The 23,741-nt window shown below is 42.3% G+C and overlaps 1 protein-coding gene across 1 annotated transcript; it reads right to left on the minus strand.

Moving 5' to 3' along the window:
* Window positions 1-2,048: 2,048 nt before the first annotated feature.
* Window positions 2,049-22,160, minus strand: slc7a5 (solute carrier family 7 member 5). Its single transcript, XM_086108963.1, has 10 exons — window positions 21,342-22,160; window positions 19,311-19,436; window positions 10,988-11,093; window positions 10,775-10,819; window positions 10,571-10,694; window positions 9,732-9,835; window positions 9,507-9,603; window positions 7,115-7,264; window positions 4,740-4,917; window positions 2,049-4,638 (listed from the first exon to the last, which is right to left on the minus strand). Exons 1-10 carry the CDS (start codon window positions 21,874-21,876, stop codon window positions 4,592-4,594), a joined length of 1,512 nt encoding a protein of 503 aa, XP_085965089.1. The 5' UTR covers window positions 21,877-22,160; the 3' UTR covers window positions 2,049-4,591.
* Between the last annotated feature and the right edge of the window lie 1,581 nt (window positions 22,161-23,741).

Genomic DNA, 23,741 nt, shown 5'->3' on the forward strand with positions numbered 1-23,741 from the left:
TAAATTGGCCAATGGCTATAATCTGCTGTATTTACACCCTAATGTTCATTAAGATATACTGTCCCTTTTGAAATAAACACATAATAAACAGTAAATAATAATAATAATATTAAAGGCAGGTAGCAGAACAATGGTATGGTCATGCTCACGAACTTTACAAGATGTGGGAAAAAGCAGAAGCCACAAAATATTAGAAACATTGTTGTCGTGATCTATGATTTCATTTTGTTTTAAGAATTGTTTCATGTGGGCGGCCTGGTGGATAAGTGGTTAGCCTATCGAACTCACAGTGCAGAAGTATCGGGTTCAATTCCAGCTCTGGCCTTCCTGTGTGGAGTTTGCATGTTCTCCTCATGCCTGCGTGGGTTTTCTCTGGGTACCCAGGTTTCCTCCCACATTCCAAAAAACATGCATGGCAGGCTGATTGAACACTCTAAATTGTCCTTAGGTGTGAGTGTGAGCGCGGATGGTTGTTCATGTCTGTGTGCCCTGCAATTGGCTGGCAACCGGTTCAGGGTGTCCCCCGCTTACTGCCTGAAGACAGCTCGGATAGGCTCCAGCATGGCCCGCGACCTTTGTAAGGATAAAGCGGATCGTAAAATGGAAATGGAATCGTTTCATTTTTTCCTGGTGTCCTTTGTGTCAATGTCTGTGCCGTTAAGATACTGCGTCCACCTCGGCTCGTTCACGTCATATCAAGTTGCTGTTTGTTTGTCTCAGTTTAGTTTAGACAATTTGTTTTCCTAATGGTTTGTTTAGTGCGGGGGTCGGCAACCCGCGGCTCCAGAGCCGCATACGGCTCTTTAGCACCGCCCTAGTGGCTCCCTGGAGCTTTTTCAAAAATGTTTGAAAATGGAAAAAGATGGGGGAGGGAAATACATATATATTTGGGGTTAATATGGTTTCTGGAGGAGGATAAACATGACACAAATGTTCTTAACATTTTCTAATGCTGTAAAAATGTGTAGAATAAATATTAAATTTCAACATTTCTGTCAACGAAGATTTGAGTCACAGCCTGCGACACATGTTTCTATTAGCAGAGCGGGATGCCAGGCGGGTGGCTGTTGCAAAAAAACAAAACAGTGTTTCATGTACAATTCACCGAGGGTACTGGCAAAGAATGAGAATGTGGAGGGCCGAGAGAAGCATTTTAAAACGTTACACGTGAGTTGCGACAGTGAAGACGCTGCAAAAGTGCGTCCCATGCCTCCGCGTCAGGTCTCGACGAAGGTAGGTAGGCATGCGTTGGTAAGTGCGTGCGGTAACGGTGCGATCGCGGTATGTTAGTTTGTCGAAAAGTAGATGTTCGGTCAAAAAAGGTTGGGCACCCCTGCTCGACAGAATGCAATGCAGGGAAAAAAAACATTTAATCATGGAGGCTCATTGTGTATTTGCAGCCAACTTAGTCGTTTTGATAGTAGGCTAATATAGCTCACATAGATACATAAAGCATGTGTTTCCTTCGTTATAAGGCCTTTATTTATTTATTTTGCGGCTCCGGACATTTTTTTTTTTGGTCCGATATGGCTCTTTCAACATTTTGGGTTGCCGAACCCTGGTTTAGTGTGTCCGAACCTCGTTATTTAGGACTGTTGATTCAGTGTTTGATTTGATCCGTCCAAGTACCATGATTACCTTTTCAGTTTTAGTAGGGGATAATGTCACAATTAACCCTTTCATGCACAAATAATGATAATCTGTAAACTGACAACCGGATAAACTGTCCACTGTAGTAACCGCTGTCCCTGAAAGGGTTAAACTATTTTGCACTGAGCTTTTGCTCTCCAACAACCCAACCCACCCTGCAAGTTTGAAATCACAGCCTTCTCCGGTGCTTTAAACCTGCTGGCTACCCTGTCTGTTGCGGTATGAAGTCGTGAAATACAAGCAGTGTTATGTGACATGGTCATGCGACATTTACAATACAATACAATACATGCTGATTTATATAGTTGATTTAGGGACCTTTCAAACAATGATATGGCTAAAGAGTAACGGACAACAACCAAACAGAAACAACACAAAAAGACAAGAGAGCACAAGAATGCAGGAGAAAAAAACATCAACTTGATATTTATTTGAAAAGCATTTTCTATAAAATGCACTGTAAACAAAGTAGATTAATACTAACCAACAGTGTTTTCTAGAAAATAAATAAATAAAATATCTACAGTCCAAAACTAGTTAGTTCCCCCATCAGCTTCTCACTACGGCTGCAGGGTTCGACTTAAAAGACAGGGGGAAAAAAAAAGAATACGATTTTCATTCTCCAACACTGTCTCCATGGCGACCATTGTTGACCATCGTAAGGAACACTAAAACAACATTTTCTTGGTTGTCTAAAAGTTGAGAAACAGCTTGAGTCTAGAAATGACACTCATATTTTCAAAACTGATGAGGACAAGACAAACCAGGAAGTCATCATTTGTGTCAACTATCCCCCCTCTGAGTAAAATAAAACCATATACAACATAAATGAAGCATATGAGGCTCTTGTCTATCGACATCTCCGAACATTGATGTCAAGGAAATAAACACCCACCCGCACACACAAATATTTTGAAAATATGAAGAACGGAACAGAAAACATGAGCTTAACATTTTGGTGGTGATTCCGAACAAACATGTAATATTTCTTACGTCCGTATTAACTGACTTTAATAAGGCATGTTTAGTGGCTCATTCCATTCAACTGACTCAGAGACTGCACAATGGATCCTTTTTGTATGTCACGTAATTTCCAGACTATAAGGAGGCACACACGCTTTGAGCGCTGCTGCTTAAAAAAATGATGTGACTAATTTATGGAGTTTCACAGGCTAAGGCTGCATGCCACCAATATTTTCACTCCTTGGCCACTGGTTGTGCACCTTCACAAGAATGAAAGAGTGTCTCAATTTTCAGAGGGGAAGGAAGCAACGATAGCTGTGCGATCGGGTCCACGATCGAGCAAGGTGCACCCTGATGTGAGACCGCGTCCTAAAAACGAAATAAAAAAAATAAAAAACGCCCTGGATATGCACGACCACCTCCGATGTTTACCGGGTGTGTCCGAGGCAACAGCGTTATGAAAATGTGGTGACCCACTTTTAAACAAAACACGACATCGGGAAAAGGCATGCTTGTTCTTATTTACGGTCAATTTCAGGTTTCAGGACGATTCCACTCATGGGCCATCGTGATTCTTGGTGAGCAGCGAAAATTATGACAGCTGAAGCTGTTAGAAAGGTCAGCACTGGGGATAGAGAAAAACTCTTTTTGGAGGGCAATTTTGGTGCAAGTAATAGACTGGATGTTACAAGTGTTTCTGTGAAACAACCTGTATTGTCAATATCCCAAGCTACAACATGGACACCTGCAACTTGTCTTCAAGTGTGGCCTATACATCAACAGATTCTTTTTCTGTTTTCAGTTTTGTGGGTGTGACTCAATAGTCTGCAAATGATGGTAATTCAGATCAAAGGTTTACTCCAAGGGTGTCTAAATCTGGTCCTCGAGAGCCGGTATATTGTATTTTTTAGATCAGGGATGCCCAATACGTCAATCGCGATCGACCGGTAGCTCGCAGACGGGTCCCAAGTCAATCACGAGGTATGTAGGGGGAGGAAAAAAAAAACAAATAAAAAAACATGTGTGTCTGTGTGCATGTTATTAATGTGATATATTTTGTGTGCGTGCACACGGCACCCTTAGCATCCTGTCAGTTTCACGTTCACAAAAAAGTATTTTCAACATAAAATAAATAAGCAGGTCACCGTTAACCTACGGTTGTGCATGACCTGTGTCACCGGAAGTTGTTGGCGGTCAGCAGTCTGGAATTGCAGCTTGCGATCCAAGATGTTGCGCTATTATTGTCTTTTATTGTTCGCATTATTCTCATTCAGAGTTTGTTTCATGTACAATTCACCAAGGGCGCAAAAGTGCGTCCCATGCCTCCGTGTCAGGTCTCTACTAAGGTAGGCAGTTATTTGCTCTTCACAAACTCACCAACTCTTGTGTCTACTTTATTTTTCTGTTTCGTTCATCTGAGGGGCCGTGGTAACGGGTCGATCGCGGGAGGTTGGTTGATCAAAAAGTAGATCTTTGGTCAACAAAAGGTTGGGCCCCCCTGTTCTAGATGTTTCCCTCCTCCTAAACACCCGATTCACAATCAGATCATCAGGTGTGTTGGAGGAGGGAAACATCTAAAAACATGCAGGATAGTGGCCCTCGAGGACCAGATTTGGATGCCCAAGGTTCACTCCACTACCCACAACTGGTTAAACAAACATTCTTAAACAGAAGAGTAATACTAAAAATAAGTATTTGGTTTAAAAAGAAATTAAACTCACAGCAGGGTTTTATGTTTTGTTTCTATGTCTTCCTGCCAATGTTTTCATTTGCTACACAGTCCTAGACACAAAATGAATGAATGAATGGCACTACAAATGTGTGTGTGTGTGTGTGTGTGTGTGTGCGTGCGCGTGCGCGTGCGCGTGCGCACATCAACGAGATTAGACAGTGAGCGAGAGAGATCATCAGGGCTCAGCATTGATGAGCTGTGACATCAGAGCTTGGAGGCCACCGTTTATCGGAGGACTCGGGACTCCTAAGGCACCACCTGCATTGCTTTCTGGCAAAAGGCCGTGGTTGAGACTGCAAAACACACACATCCGACATAGCCAAAGTTGTACACTGGGGAAAAACAAAACGCTGCTTTTATGTGAGGGCGAGTAGAAGAAAAGACAGCTACTCACAGATTCCATTCAGCAGCCACTTGGGTTTGTTCTTCCATGTCACACCAAAGAAGTAGACAGGCAGACCAGTGGCAATGATGCCAAAACCAATCCCACACTCCTTTGGAGTCTTCCAGAAGGATACGATGATAAGGAAGAGGCATGCGAGCACAAACGTCACCGGGAGCAGGATATTCACCTGCAAGAGAGGACGAAAGCATGAACCTAAGATGTCACAGCCATAACATTCCAAGTTAAGAATTATTTGCTCAAAACAATCAAGTTCATCTTTTTGACATTGAACATCTTGTCTTTGTAGAGCATTTAATTACATATCGGTTAAACATGATTTGCAAATCATAGTCATTTGTTTGTATGTTGGACACAACATTCCAACTTCATTGTTCAAAGCACTGCTTTGCTCAGTTGAATTTGCCACAGAGAAGTAAAAACACACACACGGGGTTGTTTTTCGCGTGTTCACTAAAGATAAGTTGTGGTCCGTACATCGAATGTCTCTCTTCTTTCATACGGTGCACCTATAGTGACCGAGTCAAGAATATAAAAAACAAATCTCTTGGCTCAACATCACACCCATACGATCATCTTTCTTCTTGATCCCGATGCTCTTCTAAAGACAAGAGACCAAACAGAGCACATCTTCCACCGTCACATGAGTGTGACACCATCCTTTTTAGCTGTGTAGTGAATATCTGGAATTGTATCAAGCGCGAGCGAACTCGGGGAGTCCTTGATCAATTGCTCTCAGCGGTTCACCAAGCAATCCAAATGTAACTGGTGAGCAACAGGAATGTGACAGGCAAATAATGGAGATAGTGAGGGAGAGGGCAACAGCGGGAGAGAAAAAGGAGACCGCAGTCTCCAGTCCCACAACATCCACAAAGCTTCTGCGTCTGTCTCATTTAAAGATGCAACATTTGCCTCCCGGCGTTGCTATTTGGATAATGCCAGCCATCCTAATAGATCTTCCTTGTTGCTACACAAGGCTATTCAATGTCCTTTAAAGTCACATAAATTTCCAGGAAGGAAAAAAAAAGTGAGCACTTCAGATAAAAGTTGTTAGCTCAAAAACAAAAAACAAAAACAGTTATCAGCTTGGATTTAAACATTGCCGGATTTGAGGCCAATCTCAAATCTTCTGGCGGACTGCTCCAGATATTAGCGGCATAAAATTCGACGATATTGCACGTGAGTTTTCACACACTTGCGTGCAAACAAAGTGCAGCGATGGCACAATGGTCCTCTGTGTGCTGGGAGAGTCCTGCAGCAAGTGGACCAGCTGACGAGCATTCAGCTTCTCTTCTGCCCTTTAATCTCAGATCAGTGTTCATTCATTCATCTGGACGAATGAATGCATCTTTGTTGGCGGTGCGTGACAAAGAAAAAATAGCTACGACTGCCACATTTGAGACCAAGTTGTTTTTTTGTTAATTTAAATTAAGCGCATTTTGACAGTGTATGTCTGTCTGTTCAAAGTGTGTCAAAAATGCTTATCAAACTTCCATTGTCATGTTAGGGTACATACAATGATGTAGGTAAAAATCATATTTGAGTGTGTACACATTGTTGTTCCAGGCTGAGCAGATCCACAACTTTAAATATGTACATTGCTAATAAAACAGCAGATAGTGGGCCTGATTTACAATATATATAGTGTGTGCTAAATTATGAGATCATTTGCTCTTAACGGATTGAATGTGCTGTTAGCAACAGATGTGAAAGTGGTGGAGACCATCATATTTAAAAGAGGCTTTTGCACTTTAGGTAGCTCTGATGGTTTTCCCCTGGCACATTGGGAGAGCACCCCAAGAGCAAATTACAATTGTTCCAAGAGTTCGTGGTCGAGGCAAGCAAAAATATTACTGAGTTACAGAAAATTAATCAGTCTCGCCAGTTATTTGTGGGGAAGCCAGCAACCGCATCAACCAATGTGTTTGATTGAACACGTTTTCCAAGTGCATGGCGAATGGATGTGCTTCGGATTCTGCATCACGTTGTGTATAAGACTTAGCACAGAACACCTGAAAAAATGCCCTGGGAGAGGCCACAGTGTCACTGTGCACCGAAATGATCCACGGAAATGCAGAGTTAAAGTAGTTTGGTGGAGGGAAATGGCATAACTTCTGCTTGTGACTGGCTCCAAGTCAGTCAGTCTTTCACAAGCTCCAAAATCACATTGTTATGAATAGATGATTATTTTTGTTTCTGGCATTTCAAAACCTTTTTAAACAATCAATATTTACCATTTGGCAGACAAATGGTGGTGGTGGGGGGGGTCAGTTTATGTTGGCCATTTTTGTAAGCGCAACACTTTGGTAAATCAGGCCAAATATCGTTCTTTGCTCTATTCGGATTGATGTATCCGATCGACTCACCTTAATTGGTCTTTCTAGCTCAGGCTTCTTATAACGGAGCCACATCATCCCAACAATTGCCAATGCGATGCAGAGCCAGTTGAAGAAGCTGAAGAAGTTGATGATGGAGAAGATGTCATGTGAGAAGGCGTAAAGCAGTGTCATTATACACTGGCGAGAAGGAGAGAAGAAAAAAAATTAATCAATACAAAGTGAGTGTTTTTACAAATTTTAACAATCCATGTTCCAGAATGTTTCTTTTAGTCTTTTTTAGTCTTTAGTTTTTAGTCTTATTCTGCTGTCAGGTGCCTAATGTAACTCGCACTGGACTAGTTTAGATCGATGTTGGCCGCACAGCGACACCATTCTATCAGTTATAAGATAAGATTAGATAACCTTTATTTGTCCCACACTGGGGAAATTTGCAGTCTACAGCAGCAAAATTTGGGGTAGAAAAGAGAAAAAACAAAGTGTTGCATGCAGTACACACAGTACAGAATGCAATAGATAGATAGATAGATAGATATATAGTAAGTAAAAAAACAACTGCATATATACAGCATCAGGTGGCTGTGCTATTTACAATGGTTACAGGTTTTCACGTATGTTTATTCAGCAGCCTGACAGCAGTCGGTAGGAACGAGCGTCATCGTTTTCATCGTTTTCATCGTTTGAATCAATACAATGATGGAAATAATTTTGAATTCAGAATTGCAATACCTTTTTGTTCTTTAATTCAAGTTTGAATGCTATTTTCACTCAACTTTTAGTCATTTTACATTTGTGCACGTCATCTCCAGTCAACGTTATGGATTTATGTCACGCACGCAACATAGATCGTAATAGATCAACATAGATCATGGCGGATAGGAAGAGGAGATTTTAACTCATTCAGTACCAGCCAATTCTAGACCAAGTCTGAAAAGACGTTTAAAAACGTCTTTGGGACTGAATGAGTTAAAGATGAAGCAATGCGTTCGTTTGCGCGGAAACACTTTACAAGATGGTTGCCCGTGTATGGCCTTTGCAAATGCAAATTTGAATGTAACGGGAACACAACAATGTGTCAGTGCATCTCGACCGGCGCCATGCGATACAAACAGCGACAAACCTAAAGAATCAACAGCGCAGGGGCCGCACGAGGTGATGGGACAGACCGAAAAGGTGTTACTGCTTTATTTATTCAAAAACTGCATCATAAATCTCCTCATGTTCAAAGAATTACAGTACTTATTATTGCGGTGCATGCAGGGAAGTGCGGGAACATGTAGACCAGCTGATATAATGGAAAAAGAATATATAAGCCTTTGGCAAAAACTTTTATTGCTACATATGGTTGTTCTTTTATACAACATTGACAGCAGCAGGTTCACTTAATTTAAACAAGCTTGTTCTGTTGCACTTTGCTGATGCAAGAATGTTAAGAGAACGAGTTTGCTGAGGTTTTCTCCGGGTACTCCGGGTTCCTCCCACATTCCAAAAACATGCGTCGGAATTGTCGCTAGGCGTGACTGTGAGCATCTGAATGCTTGTTCGTCTATGTGTGCCCTGCGATTGGCTGGCAACCAGTTCAGGGTGTGCCCCCGCCTGCTGCCCAAAGACAGCTGGGACAGGCTCCAGCACACCCGTGACCCTAGTGACAATAAGTGGATTAGAAAAATGGATGGATGGATGAATAGTTTTGGACTGATTTCAATGTTGTTTTTTGTTTTGTTTTGTTTTTTTACATTATGAAATCGGCAACGCTGAGTTGGTTTTGAAATAAAATAATTTGGATTTACCTTAAATTAGTATAGATTCATTTCAAAGCTTGAAATGATTTTTTTAAGAGCAATTTTATTCATCTAGGACTTCATTTGACGAGAAAATTTCATTACCATGTCAACTAGGGGCAGAGGTGCATTTGAGCGCAGCACTCAAACGCCGCAAAACACTACACGACGAATAAAAACATTTTGCCTCGTGGTGTCAGCACATCTGTCACTTAGACACTGAATTACACTTGCCAATTAGTGTAAGGGTGGATCCATGCATGCAATGGACACATCTGTATGTGTGCTGCTTAGTTGGAGCTATTGCTAATCTGTTGTTCATCAAATAAAAATTAACGGAGCTCCAACTACTGTTTGGCTTTGACAGTGTTTCGGACAGTGTAATTTGACTACGCCTTGCAAACAGCAAAACTTCGCCCAGCCTGCCTGGTTAAGCCACAGGTGGCCAAACTCGGTGTAGGGGCGATTAAGAATTTAATGTGCCCTCAGACACATTCTGAGAAATAGAGATCCAGATTCCTTTTGAAGGAAACCCAAATAGATGAGGACATTAAACTTGCTTGAAGGAAGTAATTATAGTGATGCCCATTCTATTTATTGTATGTATAGTACAGTATATGAGATCATTAAAGAGTACTCACTGTGAATATTAGGGAAGGAAGTGGGGTCAGCAGGGTTGGGTGGATCATTGACAGCAGACAGGGGAGGTGACCTTCCCGGGAGCCCACAAAGAATAACCTACGATGTGCATTGGTCAGTATTAATCAAAAATGTATTAAGTCAAAACATTTTGACATAACTATGTATGAGGACACCCCGAATTTCAGACATTTGCAGGAAACTGGGGATTTGTGCAGTTGTGTTACCTTGATGATGTGAAGAGAGAACCATTGACAGAGCCAAAGCAGGACAACCCCACAAACACTGGGATGATCCAAGCCATCACACCCAGGTGCCTGTTGCCAAAATCCTACAGGATGTTAAGACAGTGAGTCCAGCGTCCCAACACTATTTGCATATGGCAATTACTTTGATCATCTTAATATGCGGGATAGGCTGTAATACATTCAAAAATGGAATGCAGGAGAGCAGACAAAGGGCAAAAAATGAAAGTGTTTTATATTTTTCATCTGGCATCAAGAAGACAAGACCTCTTTGCTTCTCTTCCTATACAGCGTCTATTCTTGCATAGATTCTAGCTAGCTAGCTAGCTATGCATGTGTGTGATATATGTATATATATAGCCATGTTATCATCTGGTGCTGACACTATTTTGACAGGAGACAAAACCTCGTTGGTTTTATCTCCTATAAACATTTGGGGGGGGTTGTTTTTTTCCCCCCCCCAAGTACGCTGTTATGATTCGGTTTAGGGACCAACAGGTGGCACTGTAGGGCTCCCCGGCAGTGCACACCTGTTGGTCATAACTAATTAAGGCTTTAAAAGGACTCCCAGCCCGAACACTGTCGGGTCATTGTTGCTCTACTGTCATGTGTGTTGCTGTTTGCTCTTAGTTTCTGTCATGTTGAGTTCATTATGTTTTAGCTTTAGTCATGGTTTTTGTTTGATACTTTGGACTTTGTTTGTTTTGGATGTAGTTTTCTTTGTTTTAAATACAATTCTTCAAATACACCCTGCTCCTCCCTCCTGCCTGCTTTTTGGGGTCCACCACCACCTCGCAACGTGACATACGCAAATCCCTTACCACAGCCACAGCCTCCGAGTTGAGCATCTCATCGGTTGAGAGGGTGGTGAAATACGCCAGGTTGGTGAGAACATAAACTGCTGTCACAATTGGCAAAGAGATGATAATGGCTCGAGGAAGATTTCTGAGATGGACACAAACAATGAACATTTTTGATCAGCGACATTGCTTATATGACAGTGAAACCATCAGTCAAAGACTTACTTGTAAGGTTCAATCATCTCCTCCGTGACAAAATTCAAGTAATTCCTGCATACAGGAGAGGGAGAAAGATCTTGGTTGCAAATAATCTGAAGGTAATCATTAATCAAGAAGCTGACTTGATCATCCATATTCATCACAAATCTGTCTGTTCATAAAATGGTGGCAGGTGTTACCTTTAAACAAGGTATGGATTTCAGTGCTGATGATGCTTACCAGCCTCCATAAGCAAACAGGCCACTGTAGAGTGCCAGACCAATGTTGCCAAACTCGTATTTGGAGCCCTCAAAGGAATTTTCAGGGAGAAGTGAATCAGTGCCACCTGTTAAGGATAAACGAGAGAGAAAAAAGGTCACCGTTAACGATCTGAATCATTTGTTTGCAGACAATGCTAAAAACCCCAACGAATAGTTGGTGTCAAGAGAGCACCGGAGAAACAAACACCACACATGCAAAAACAAAGAAGGTTCTAGAGAATGCGGTGCCGAGGTGACCATCCACAGTGCCAACCTAGTTAGACAGGATGAACATGAATTAAACTGCAGCTGTGTATTTTTCCCAGAAATTCCAAATATGTGGATGCCTTCATCGTTTAGAGGGGGCTTAGACTGGCAATTGGTGACACTGAGAAGGGATCACGCACCAGAATGGACAGAGTGCAGGCATCAAACTTCAGAAAGTTCATGACAATTCACCACCTTGCTCTAAGGCAGCTCAGCAATTGTTAAGCAATACTTTAAGTGGGAACAAATAACTGCAGTGCTCTGCTTATTCTGCCAGAATAATTAGACAGTGAATATGTACATCTACTGTATTTACACACACACACACATGCACACACACGCACACAAACACACACTCACACACGCACACAGGTACATAGTGTGGATCATTCCAGAATTTAAGTACATTTTATGTCGCCTTCCAACAAATTTTGCTGAGACCAAATCTAAAAAAAATAAGAAGAAAAAAGAATGCTCGGATGTAATTTGAAAAATATCAAATGAAATCATTTTTTAAAAATACCAAATAAGTCTGGAGTAACCCCTCCACTCCATGACCAAATTGAATCTCAAAGAAAACAGTTCAAATTTAAATTTCAGTTTTTGGCATTATTTGTTTCATTGCTGTTATTTGTTTCAACTAATAATTATTATTCATGGAACATATAGTATGTCCCACAACATTTTGCTAACACCTTTGGCTCACGAGACTGCCTCGCAAATTTCAGGCGTGGATCACAAAGCGCAAGAGAGGAGTAGAAGAAGCGAGGGGCTCATGTGAATGCCCGGTGCGCTGCAGGCTAAAACTGAGACGTGCTGCTCCTTCGTACTAGTGTGTGCCAGCCCACTTCAAGCACTGGTGTTAAGTACATCACTTGAGCTCACAGCCTCTCCTGTAGACATTCTGATTTGTGCTGGTTTCAGGGCATGCCAGCCACATTCCTAACAAAGCTGATCCCCGCAACATGCACACACATTCTCAGACACAGCGCCGGTTACTAACTCAACAGTCCCCGGCCATGTTGCTATTACATGGGTGAGCCCTAACCCCACAGTACATACCACACATGAGAAATGCCTGATGATCAAAATGCCATATTTAGCACAGCCCATGCAGGGATGGAGCTACACCAAGGCTATGGGATGCGATAACCCCGTCAGAAATCGGTGTGGCCCCAGTTAAGCCCCTCCAGCATTTTATTTGGTATTCTAAAATGTTTTTATGAATGATTTTCTCAGGCCCCCTATGTTATGGGTCAAGCCTCTGTTATCCTTGGGAGAGAAAAAAAATCTGAGCCCAACCCCTGGACGACTGACCTCATAATCCAGAGAAAGTTTGGCCTGCTGGTTAGTGATGATTTTGAAAACCATTTGATGGATTTAGGGCTGTTTTGGCTCTAGCCAATAACGACTCCAGGGTCCTTTTAAACAGTAGACTTCAAAAGTCCATTGGTAATAGCTCATGAGACCTCAGTTACAATGTTACAAAAGCCCCGCCCCCAAAATGTAACCAAGAAGTGCTCGTATAATATGAGATACATTTCTTGGTCATATTTTTCATAAATTTAGCATCACTTTCTGATTAAGATGTTACCTTAAGACCTCCAATTGTTGATCTTTCAAATTTACTTGGACACATTTCTGTTCCGTTCTTGCAATTTACATGTACACTATGTATCTTATTGTTGCTTTCTGTACGTATAATCAACTCTTACGGGGCAATAACAGTGGAAACCATTTTAAGATTTATCTTGGCCTCATTCCTTTAGGTTACAAAAAAACTGGCATTTGAATGGGGTGTGTCGATTTTTTCCATCCACTATACACCTTGGACTGGTCGCAGCCTGCCGCAGGAGACACATACAGACAAATGACCATTCACCCTCACATATACCTTTGGATAATCGGGTCATCTATTTAGTTAAGCTAGCATGGATGTTTTTGAAAGGCGGGAGAAAATTGGAGTGCTCCAGAAAAAAATCCACCGCATGATTGTTGACACAGAAAGGCCGCAGCCAAGATTCAAACAGCGAACCTCAGAGTTGTAAACAAACGTGCAGACCACTCCGTGAACATGTCCTAATATTGTCTATAAGTACAAGATGCATAAATAAAATGAATGCTACCATTTTCAACACTGCACTGTGCAGTGCATGATTTGATTAACACATGGCCGAATCCCACCATGACCCAATGCCACGTGTCTGACACATCAAGAGACATGATGTGCTCGGAATAAAAACTGACACATCTTCATTTTCGTGCAGGGGTAAGTTGAGTTTCTAATGTTTGGGAATTTGGCAGACCGTGCTACGCCTTTCTGGGTGTTCCGGCAGACCGGGGGCATATTCTATTACGCAATGCTGGCACACCCGACAATGTGGTGACAGAAAGTAGACTAGGCATTAGACCAGATAAAAGCCGATCAAAGGTGTGGCATCGGTGGTGTAATGTGATTTTGGTGGATTTGATTGAGGTACACGCAGATGGATTCTGAGCTTTATGGATGTGTGTGGTTGATGTCATTGGATTTCATTCATAAATTTGATAACACCGTTCATCAATCCCCTCTGAATCATTGTAGAAATTAAGCCATTGAATGGATTATTACTATGATGATTATTATCATCGTTTATCTCCTTTTCAACTTTACATCAGGCCTGTTGATATATTATAGTGTTTTTGAAAGTTCCGAGGTGAGCTAATGATTTCAAATTATAAAACACTGCTAAACTAAAGAGATGGGATTATTTTGTTGTTGTTGCTTAGTCAGAAAAGTATCACTAAAAAATGAAAACTACATACAGGTACATTTAAAAAAAATCGTTTGACAGAGTGAACCATCATTAGTCTAAGTGTGAAGCAATCACTTGCAGTATCAATTAAGTATTAGGTACGTTCCAATACATCAATGTTTACACTGACAAGTTGGCGAAAACTACACAGACTAGGGAAAGACAGATTGTTTAACACCGATGCTTTTTACCAGATGCACTAACAGGACAGAAATGACAGGGCGGAGTCAACTATCATGAGTTTTAAATTACTTTGATATTGTGTTTGCAGTAAAAACGTCAGTTTGGTGTTACCATTTCAGGTAAAATGAGAGTCTGAAGAAGAGTTTGAAACAGCAGTGAATGGGCGCTAAGAAAAACAGAGAAAGATCTGAGATAAGAGACAGACAGGTAAGTGATACCCGCGTCAGGCCAGTGGTTCCCAACCTCGATTGAGCCAAGGCACATTTTTTGCGTTAGAAAAATCACACGTTACACCACCAAAAGAGGAGACATGTCAGTTTCATACTTTTTTGGATAGAATAGAAGATCATTTATTTGTTCTTTCTGTCACTATAGGTTTGTTAGAGGAATCTATGAGCAAAATTGTATCATGTTTAAAGTTTCATTTAATCTGGGCACATCTAAACGTTTGGGTGCGTATCCAGCACCCCCAAATTCCTGTGCACAAAGCCGGAGGGCTGTTGAAGTCCACAATTAGCACGTCAATACAGGTGGGCGATCACGGGGGAGAGGGCGAAACTCGGTCACAAAAGGGGAATGAATAATTCGGGAACAGCGGTTGAACAACAAAAGACGAGTTGAGAACACCCGTCGCGCCCAGACGACATTGGCCATCCGCAAAGTCTGCAACATGTCAATTCAATGTAGACCAGACAGAAAAGGCGCCAACGTACTGGTGGTTCAATGTTTAAAACAGGTAACCAATCACTATGCAAATATCGGGGGCAGTGTTTTCCTTGAATGTATTACAATAAAAGTCTGAACTGGCGAGAAGGGAGCTCGAGTGTGATCGCGGAGCAACTAACCGTCGTTCGCTCTCAGAGATCCGCTTCCGCCGATATTGAAGACAATTTTCCTGTGTGCCGAGTCATTTCTTTAACTTTGTCCGAGAAAATCTCTGACAAGGTTGCTGGCATCGATAGATGGACAAGGATTATTAGATATTCATGAATAATTTTCTCACCATCCATCCATTTTCTGATCCGCTTATCTTCACAAGGGTCGCGGGCATGCTGGAGCCTATCCCAGCCGTCTTCGGGCAGTAGGCGGGGAACACCCTAAACCGGCTGCCAGCCAATCGCGGGGCACGCAGAGACGAACAACCATCCACACGCTCACACTCACACCAAGGGACAATTTAGAGCGTTCAATCAACCTACCATGCATGTTTTTGGAATTTGGGAGGAAACCGGAGTACCCGGGGAAAACCCATGCAGGCACGTGGAGAACATGCAAATCCCACACAGGGAGGCCGGAGCGGAACCCTGCACCTCTGCACTGTGAGATTGACGCGCTAATTACTCGCAGGCCAATTTTATCACCAATTAAGTGAAATTTGATAAGTTCCCAAGGCACACCTTTTAGAGCTCTCACCACACACTCATGTGCCCTGGAACACTGTTTGGGAATCACTGTGTTAGGCACCTCAGTTTTAATGTTTCTCTCTGAGACCTTTTCTTAAATCAGACTTGAGAGGTCAAGTAAAGCTGCAATATTCCGATTTTAAAGTTAAATACCATTTCCCACCACAAAATAAGTTTGCAGAGAGGCTCCGGTCTGCCGTTTATGAAATTAACGGTCGTTGGTCCTTTAGGCTATTGCCAAGTAGAACATGTCTTGGCAGCCAAGACAGGAGGGCATGTTAACAAGCACCTACTTGGTTGCATTGTACAATCGTTGAAATGGAATTTGAGGATCATTCTGCAGTTTTCTATGACATACACCCTTACATCTGTAACTCAGTGTTAACTTTTATTAAATTGCAGTTATGTTACCAGTTCTTCATTAGTAGTTTTAAAAGAATCCATAGCCTCACGTTTATATCCAGTGAAGATCTAAAACTGATGTAAACCATTTTTAAATCACCTTGTTTATCTAACTCATAGGTGTCAAACTCAGGTCCTGGAGGGCCGCTGCCCTGCATGTTTTCCAAGTCTCCCTGTTGCAACACACCTGATTCAAATGAACAGGTTCAATATCAGGCTTCCACAGAGCTTGCTGATGATCTGATCATTTGAATCAGGTGTGTTGCAACAGGGAGACTTGGCAAACATGCAGGACAGCGGCCCTCCAGGACCTGAGTTTGACACCTATGATCTAACTACTAAGATGAAACTGGTTCGCTTATGCTTATGCCGTGCATCATATGCTGCAGACCGTAACTGGCTTGCAGCCTAAGAGGAATGAAACATGATTTGGAAAAACCTTGTGCTACAGGTTTTCTATGTTTACTTTCTGTTTAATAGTCACATCTGAAACTCATTGGTTCTAAGAGGGTAAACTATATATTTGCATGAGTGAGTTAAACAAGGCGGCCCGGTAGTCCAGTGGTTAGCACGTCGGCTTCACGGTGCAGAGGTACCGGGTTCAATTCCAGCTCCGGCCTCCCTGTGTGGAGTTTGCATGTTCTCCCCGGGCCTGCGTGGGTTTTCTCCGGGTGCTCCGGTTTCCTCCCACATTCCAAAAACATGCATGAAAATGGATGGATGGAGTTAAACAACCAAATATGTCGACAATCACAGTAGTGGTCGTAAGCAATTATTTTCCCCTTTTTCACATGGACGAAGTCATGTACGCAAAACATAAGGCTTAGATTAGCATTCTTCCAGGACATCGATCAAGTGGCAATTTTCACAATGGATGATAGGCGGTCTACCCTTTTTAAAAAAAAAATTTAATGCCATGAGAGCGACCGACACTTCCTTTAGGCAGCCATCTCGTTTCCTCTGCATCCCGCGTCCTAGACACACAATTTTCCCGCGGGACGCACAGTTCCAAATAATGTGCGTTTTTGGGGCAAGGAAATTTCTCAGTCAGGACAAAACAAAAAAAACAAACTACCACACACACACACACACACAGGCCAGCGATCCCGTGGCCGTGCAGCAGACGTGTTTATGACTCGTCAATTAAGGATGATTAGACAATTAAGGATGGAAGACACCCGCTTTTGTTTTTATAAGCCTCCTCTCTCTCTCTCTCTCTCTCTCTCTCTCTCTGTCTCGCTCAACCACGCGCGCACGCCACCAATACTCTGCTTTTGTGGTATGTTGTATTCATGATGCCATATGAGTACAACATATTTTGATCCATTTATTTTGTTGAATAAACCTGGAGTACACAGCTACTGATGGAATGTTCATTGTTAATGCAGTTTTCAAACATTTACCCTTGAAACATTATACCTTTGAGTTTCAGAATTCTTGATTATGAATATCAGTCAAAATAGAAAAATGGTTTCCCATGATGAACGTTTACGGAACCCAAAATTAGTTACCGTGGTTTCCCATTGGGTAACCCGACGGAACTGAAAAACGTTTACCGTGAATTTCCGAAATCCTCAGGCCTGCTACTGAATTATTTAAATTTTTGCAGCATTTATTTGTAATTGTATGTATATGTTGTTGTTTGTGTTATTATCATATGCAATTGAATAAGAAGACCATTTCAGAATTAGAAATTTGGGACTCTCGAAATGCATAATGGGACTCATACTTTTCTGATCAGCGAGTCCCTGGGACTCGCTGGTGGTAAACTGTAAAATTATCACTGCCTTTGGGATCAACTGGAAGCACACGATCAACATAATGGGTAACCCATCCATTTTCTAATCTGCTTGTGCTCAAAAGGGTCGCGGGCGTGCTGAAGCCTATTCCAGCTGTTTTAAGGCAGCAGGCGGGGTACACCCCGAACTGGTTGCCAATCAATCGCTGGGCACACATAGACGAACAACCATTCGCACTCACACCGAAGGACAATTTAGAGTGTTCCATTATCCTGCCACTGCACTGTGAGGCCAACATGCTAACAAGACGTTCCCTGACCTAAACAGTGGTATACTATAACAGGAAAAATTCCTACTGAAAATTTCAATGGCATATGAAACCTACATTTGTGAAGGACAGTTCATGAATGGATTAATGTCCCAGTCCTGGTTTAAACAGAATTTGTTTTAAACATTGCTCTTCATTGGGCTGTTCACATTTTTAATAATAGAACACTTAACAATCGTTGACCAGCACCTCACCATTGCGAGGCTAAAAACAAGATGTACTAAGAGGGAACTAGCCTCTGAGCTTAGAGTGTCCCAGTGTCACCAAGAAGTTACAACAGAGATACAGAGAGACTGGGAGAGTGACAGAAAGGTATAGAAGTGAAGGTTTATGGAAATTTGAATGACTCGGACACCTTCTGTGAATGTTGCTTGTTAAATTGGTAGAGAACAGCAAGTTGTGCAACAAATTGTTTTAAGAAAGGTTAAAATACTGAACAGTTGGACATGTGCATTCAAAAGTTAAGAAAAAATCAGAATACCGTAAATTCACTTTAAATGTGAGTGAAAATTAGGTTCATCCTGAAATTTGAGCAACATTTGAGTTGCATATCCCTAACCTTTGGTGAGTGGTTCCATCCATCCATCCATCCATTTCCCGATCCGCTTTATCCTCACAAGGGTCGCGGGCATGTTCGAGCCTATCCCAGCTGTCTTCGGGCAGTAGGCGGGGGACACCCTGAATCGGTTGCCAGCCAATTGCAGGACACACAGAGACAAACAACCATCCACGCTCACACTCACACCTAAGGACATTTTAGAGTGTTTAATCAGCTTGCTATGCATGTTTTTGGAATGTGGGAGGAAACCAGAGTACCCGGAGAAAACCCACGCAGGCCCGGGGAGAACATGCAAACTCCACAAAGGGAGGCTGGAGCTGGAATTGAACCCGGTCCCTCTGCACTGTGAGGTTGACGCGCTAACCACTGGACCACCGGGCCGCACCTATCTGGTTTTCATTGGACAGCCAAATATTATTGTCATTGAACATGGTTAATTGTAAAATTAAGAGTGTGTGTGGATGTTTGTTTGCATATTTTTCTTAAGTACCCTGGGATTGGCTACTAGCCAATTCAGGTCGCACTATGTGTCTAGCAAAATGTCAGCAGGGATAGGCTCCAGTTTCATTATCATTTGTGGTGCGTTTAAAAAAAAAAAAAAACACTTGGTGTAAAATGTTGTGGTACCTTGACCAATCTTGACAAAGCCGATGATGATGATCAGGCCAAGAGCCAGTAGCTTGGACACAGCGAAGAAGTCCTGAACTCTGGTTGCTGCCTTCACGCTGTAGCAGTTCACAAAGGTCAATAAGACTGCCAAGACAGAAAAGAGAAAATAATTGGTCAGTGAGAGAAAGTACCTTTACGTAAGTGCTCTTTGCTATCAACAGTGAACATGAACTCAATTTCTGGCAGCTGAACACTTCACACCGTAAGACTTGTTCTCCTCCCCAAACATGTATGTACAATGCTGGCATGCCTCATCTACCACTTAATGGCGCTGCACGCCATGACAAGTGAATTACCATGCCTACCAAAGCAGCAGGTCCCTTCACAGTTCCTAAATCAGGTCGGAGCCACAACACAAAGATGAGACTGGGCACAATGAGGCTCTTTGTTCATAAGAAGGACAGTCTACTCACTACAGTAGAGTGGAGAGCAAACATGCATAATATAAAGCAAACTTATCCAAGCATACATACAACTGGCACAGTACATATTTAAACAAGCTGATGAATTAAGTTCCGGATGTGTATCACAGGATCTGCACACCAATGCATGCATACATAATACACACAATACATGCATGCACATTCACAATGAATTAAGCCATACAGGTCAGAAAAAGAAAACAGTACCTCTATCTAGCTGTGATATGGTTTCACGCAGGATTAGCCCTCACACCATATGAAAATTATACGTTAAGGTGCTACTTACTGGTTGTTAACACACACGCTAATGCATTAGTTGCTCATGTTCGTATGTGGGCCCACAAAAGGTGTAATTTGGAAATTATTTGAGTCCAGTCCTGTTTCATCAACCATGTACCGTACAACACGGAAGGCTAAAAATTCACACTGAATAAACTGGATACATAACAAATAACAACAAGAACAAAGACAGTTTAAGAATAGAGTATTTTTTAGGGCTGCACAATATGTAATATGTCTCTCACAAAGAGGTGTGATAAATTAATATGTAATTAGAATTCCTTGTGTCTTTTTACCTTTTACCTGACCTTAACCAATCAGATGCAATCTTAAATGTTTATTGCCACTCAATAGGACACGGTATTGATGGGCATCACTAACACCAAATTACTTAATTAGATAAGAATACATTGTGCCTGTTTCTTTTTGCACAAAAAAATAGATAATAGATGCCATTTCCATATGTACATGTTAAATAGCGCAATTATATACACATATCTATATATACTGTATATATATCGATCGATCGATCAATAGATAGAGAGATGGATATAGATACAGTATATCCTCCCATTATATGAATCCTATCCTCTGGAGGGTCATTATAATATATATATATATTGCTACAATATATATATATATATATATATATATATATATATGTATATATATGTGTGTGTGTGTGCGTGTGTGTGTGTATAAAATATTCAACACCCATATCACATATTGCATTTTTTGCCAATATAGCGCAACCCTAATTATACATAAAATTGACTCTATAGAAAACAAATAACAACATGCAAGGAACACCCATTATTAAATCTAAACATATTATTATTATTATGAACGTAATTGGCAGTTATAATTACTGTACTCCTATAACTCTGAATTAGTGTATTGACACTCAAGTTTCGTCTGTTATTGCTGAAGTGAGAATATTTTATGTCTACACATTTTCACGACTTTGTCTGCCATTTGAAAAAGAAGACAAAATCTGAGTATTGCTCCAAGAAATTAATGAAATATTACATTTACCGGTAGCTGCCATTAAGTGTGCTGTACGTGAAATGACGAAATAGTTTTTGTGACTTGTTTCCTAGTTTGACGCGCTTTTATGTCGCTCAGCAAATAAAATCGGTTAAGCTGCTCGATGAAGGTCACCCGGCTCTCTCTACCCACATGTTGGATTTGTCAGAAAAAAAGGTATGCAGTAAGAGCGGCGCGCTCTCAACTTCTCACTTCCACGAGACGTTGCATCATCCATGCTTCAATACTCTCGGATACTCACGAATGCAAAGGCAAGCCACTAGCTTAGCCCCGTCCTCCGGTACCGGACACACGGGGAAGATGGGCTTGAGGAGGTACTTGGCGAAAACGTAGGCGACGATGTACTGCGAAGACGGCCGGATGATGAGCAGCTCGATCCAGAGTTTGAGGAAAGCCGGCAGGGAGCCGTACACCTCAAGGATGTAGGCATAGTCCCCTCCGGACTTGGAGATGGTGGTCCCCAGCTCGGCGTAACACAGCGCCCCCACCGTGGAGAAGACCCCGCACACAGTCCACACCACCAGGGACAAGCCCACGGAGCCGCACTCCTTGACCACGCCGGTCGGCGTGACGAAGATGCCCGAGCCGATGATGGTGCCCACGATGATGGCCACGCCGTTCATCAGCGTGATGGTTCGCTGTAAGGCGACAGTTTCCTCGCCTCTGTCATCCCCGACGGCGGTTTTTTCGGGGTTCCCCAGCATCTTCTCCGTGACTTGCGGGTCCTCCTCCTTGCTTAACGAGGAATTTGAGTTTCTTTTTTTTACCCCCGACATGGTTTCGTGTAGGGTCCCTTTTGATTATGCCTGCAATATATGGGGACACAAAGCTACACGCGTTATCGGCTGTCCTCCTCTCTTGTTCCTCGCGGGCCCGTTCAATGCCCGATGCCGGCCAGGATTAACCACGCACGAGACTTCCGCTGAGTGTGGTCCGCGTGAGTCAGGGCAGCGTGTCTTCTACGACAGGCAGCCTGTCACTGAGCTGAGAGCGAGTCCCTCCTTCGAGGCTAGCCCCATGTTGAGCTCGCCTGCCTCTGACCGGCCTCCCCGATCGAGCCCCAATCAACGTTTGCCCGTTATCTCCCTCTAGAGGCGGAAGTTGTCACTACGTGGGTTCACAGATTTAAGCAACACCACGCGTTGCGTTGTACCTGTACATTTTCTTACGGCAAACGCCACCAAGCAAAACACTCACAAATAGCACATGCACGGGTTGATTATGCACCTCCTGCTATCGAGTGGAAGAGCAATTTATTCTTATGCCCGTTCCAAACGTTGCTGGCATAAATAGTTTAACAAGGAACATTTTTCCCTATTGCAATTTGATAATTTCACAATTTTGAGGTGCAGAATGGTTTGGAGTCACTGCAACAAAATGAACAAAATGCGCAACAACCTGTTTCTCATTTGTGTAAACAGGCACAGCTTTGATGGCACTTAAAACGGAACTTTAATAGCACAGATATTTTCTTGTTATGGTTGTGCAATGTAAATGTTTTGGGAAATTAAGGATGCAATCAAATGCAACAGAAACAGTTTGAATCGCGTAAAATACACAGTAAAAATAAGAATACAATCTTCCCCCAACGGTCCGTCATTTGTACCCCCACTATATCATGGATTGATGTTGTTTTTTGAGGCTTTTTGCAGGTTGTACAGTAAAGTTCTGGATATTTGTTTTTGTACAGTGTACACGCTGTATATGTTGCTGCCTGTGTGCGTTAAAGTAGCAATTGTTTGAAGGTTCATAATCACCATAACAGCTGCTAATTTATGTTACCCCATCTTTGAAATTCTGAATTAGGTATTGGCATTAAAGGCAGTCCGGCAGTCGACTTGTTAGCACGTCTGCCTCACAGTGCAGAGGTGCAGGGTTCAAATCCGGCTTCGGCCTTCCTGTGTGGAGTGAGCATGTTCTCCTGGTGCCTGCGTGGGTTTTCTCCGGGTACTCCGGTTTCCTCCCACATTCCAAAAACATGCATGGCTGGCTGATTGAACACTCTGAATTGTCACAAGGTGTGAGTGTGAGCGTGGATAATTGTCCGTCTATGTCTGGGCTGCAATTGGCTGGCAACCAGTTCATGGTGTCCCCCGCCTACTGCCCGAAGACAGTTGGCATAGGCTCCAGCATGCCTGGTGAGGATAACCAGATCAGAAAACGGAGGGATGGATATTGCCATTAAGATGGCGGACTTGGACAAACACTTTGGATAAATATGGACATTTTAGACTTTAAATATTCAATGTTTCATACTCTTTTGTTCCATGGAGAGAAAGTGAGAATGGGCGTTAAAATAATCATTTCAAAGGCGTGTTTTAATTAGTTTAAGTGTCTTTTGAGAAGTTTAATTGTGTTTAAAGCATGTGGGAGGGATAAAACTAGTTGACAAATGTTTGAAGTCTCCCCGTCTTGCGGATTTTTGACTCTAATGGTTTTGCTGCTGTCATCTAAGATTAATTTGTTGCTGCTTTGACTCTGTCTGAAGAGCCCGGCAGAGGCTATTTAAATGTTGCTGGAGTGTACATGAGCACAGTGCATTTTTTCTCCTTTTAAACATATGGCTAGCTATTGCTCTGCAATTGGCTGGTGACTAGTTCAGGATGTACCCCGCCTCAGCTCACCCACTCGAGAAAATGAC

The sequence above is a fragment of the Hippocampus guttulatus genome, chromosome 4, assembly GCF_054856545.1.
Source record: "Hippocampus guttulatus isolate MCC_2025c chromosome 4, RoL_Hgut_1.0, whole genome shotgun sequence".
Lineage (NCBI taxonomy): Eukaryota > Metazoa > Chordata > Actinopteri > Syngnathiformes > Syngnathidae > Hippocampus > Hippocampus guttulatus.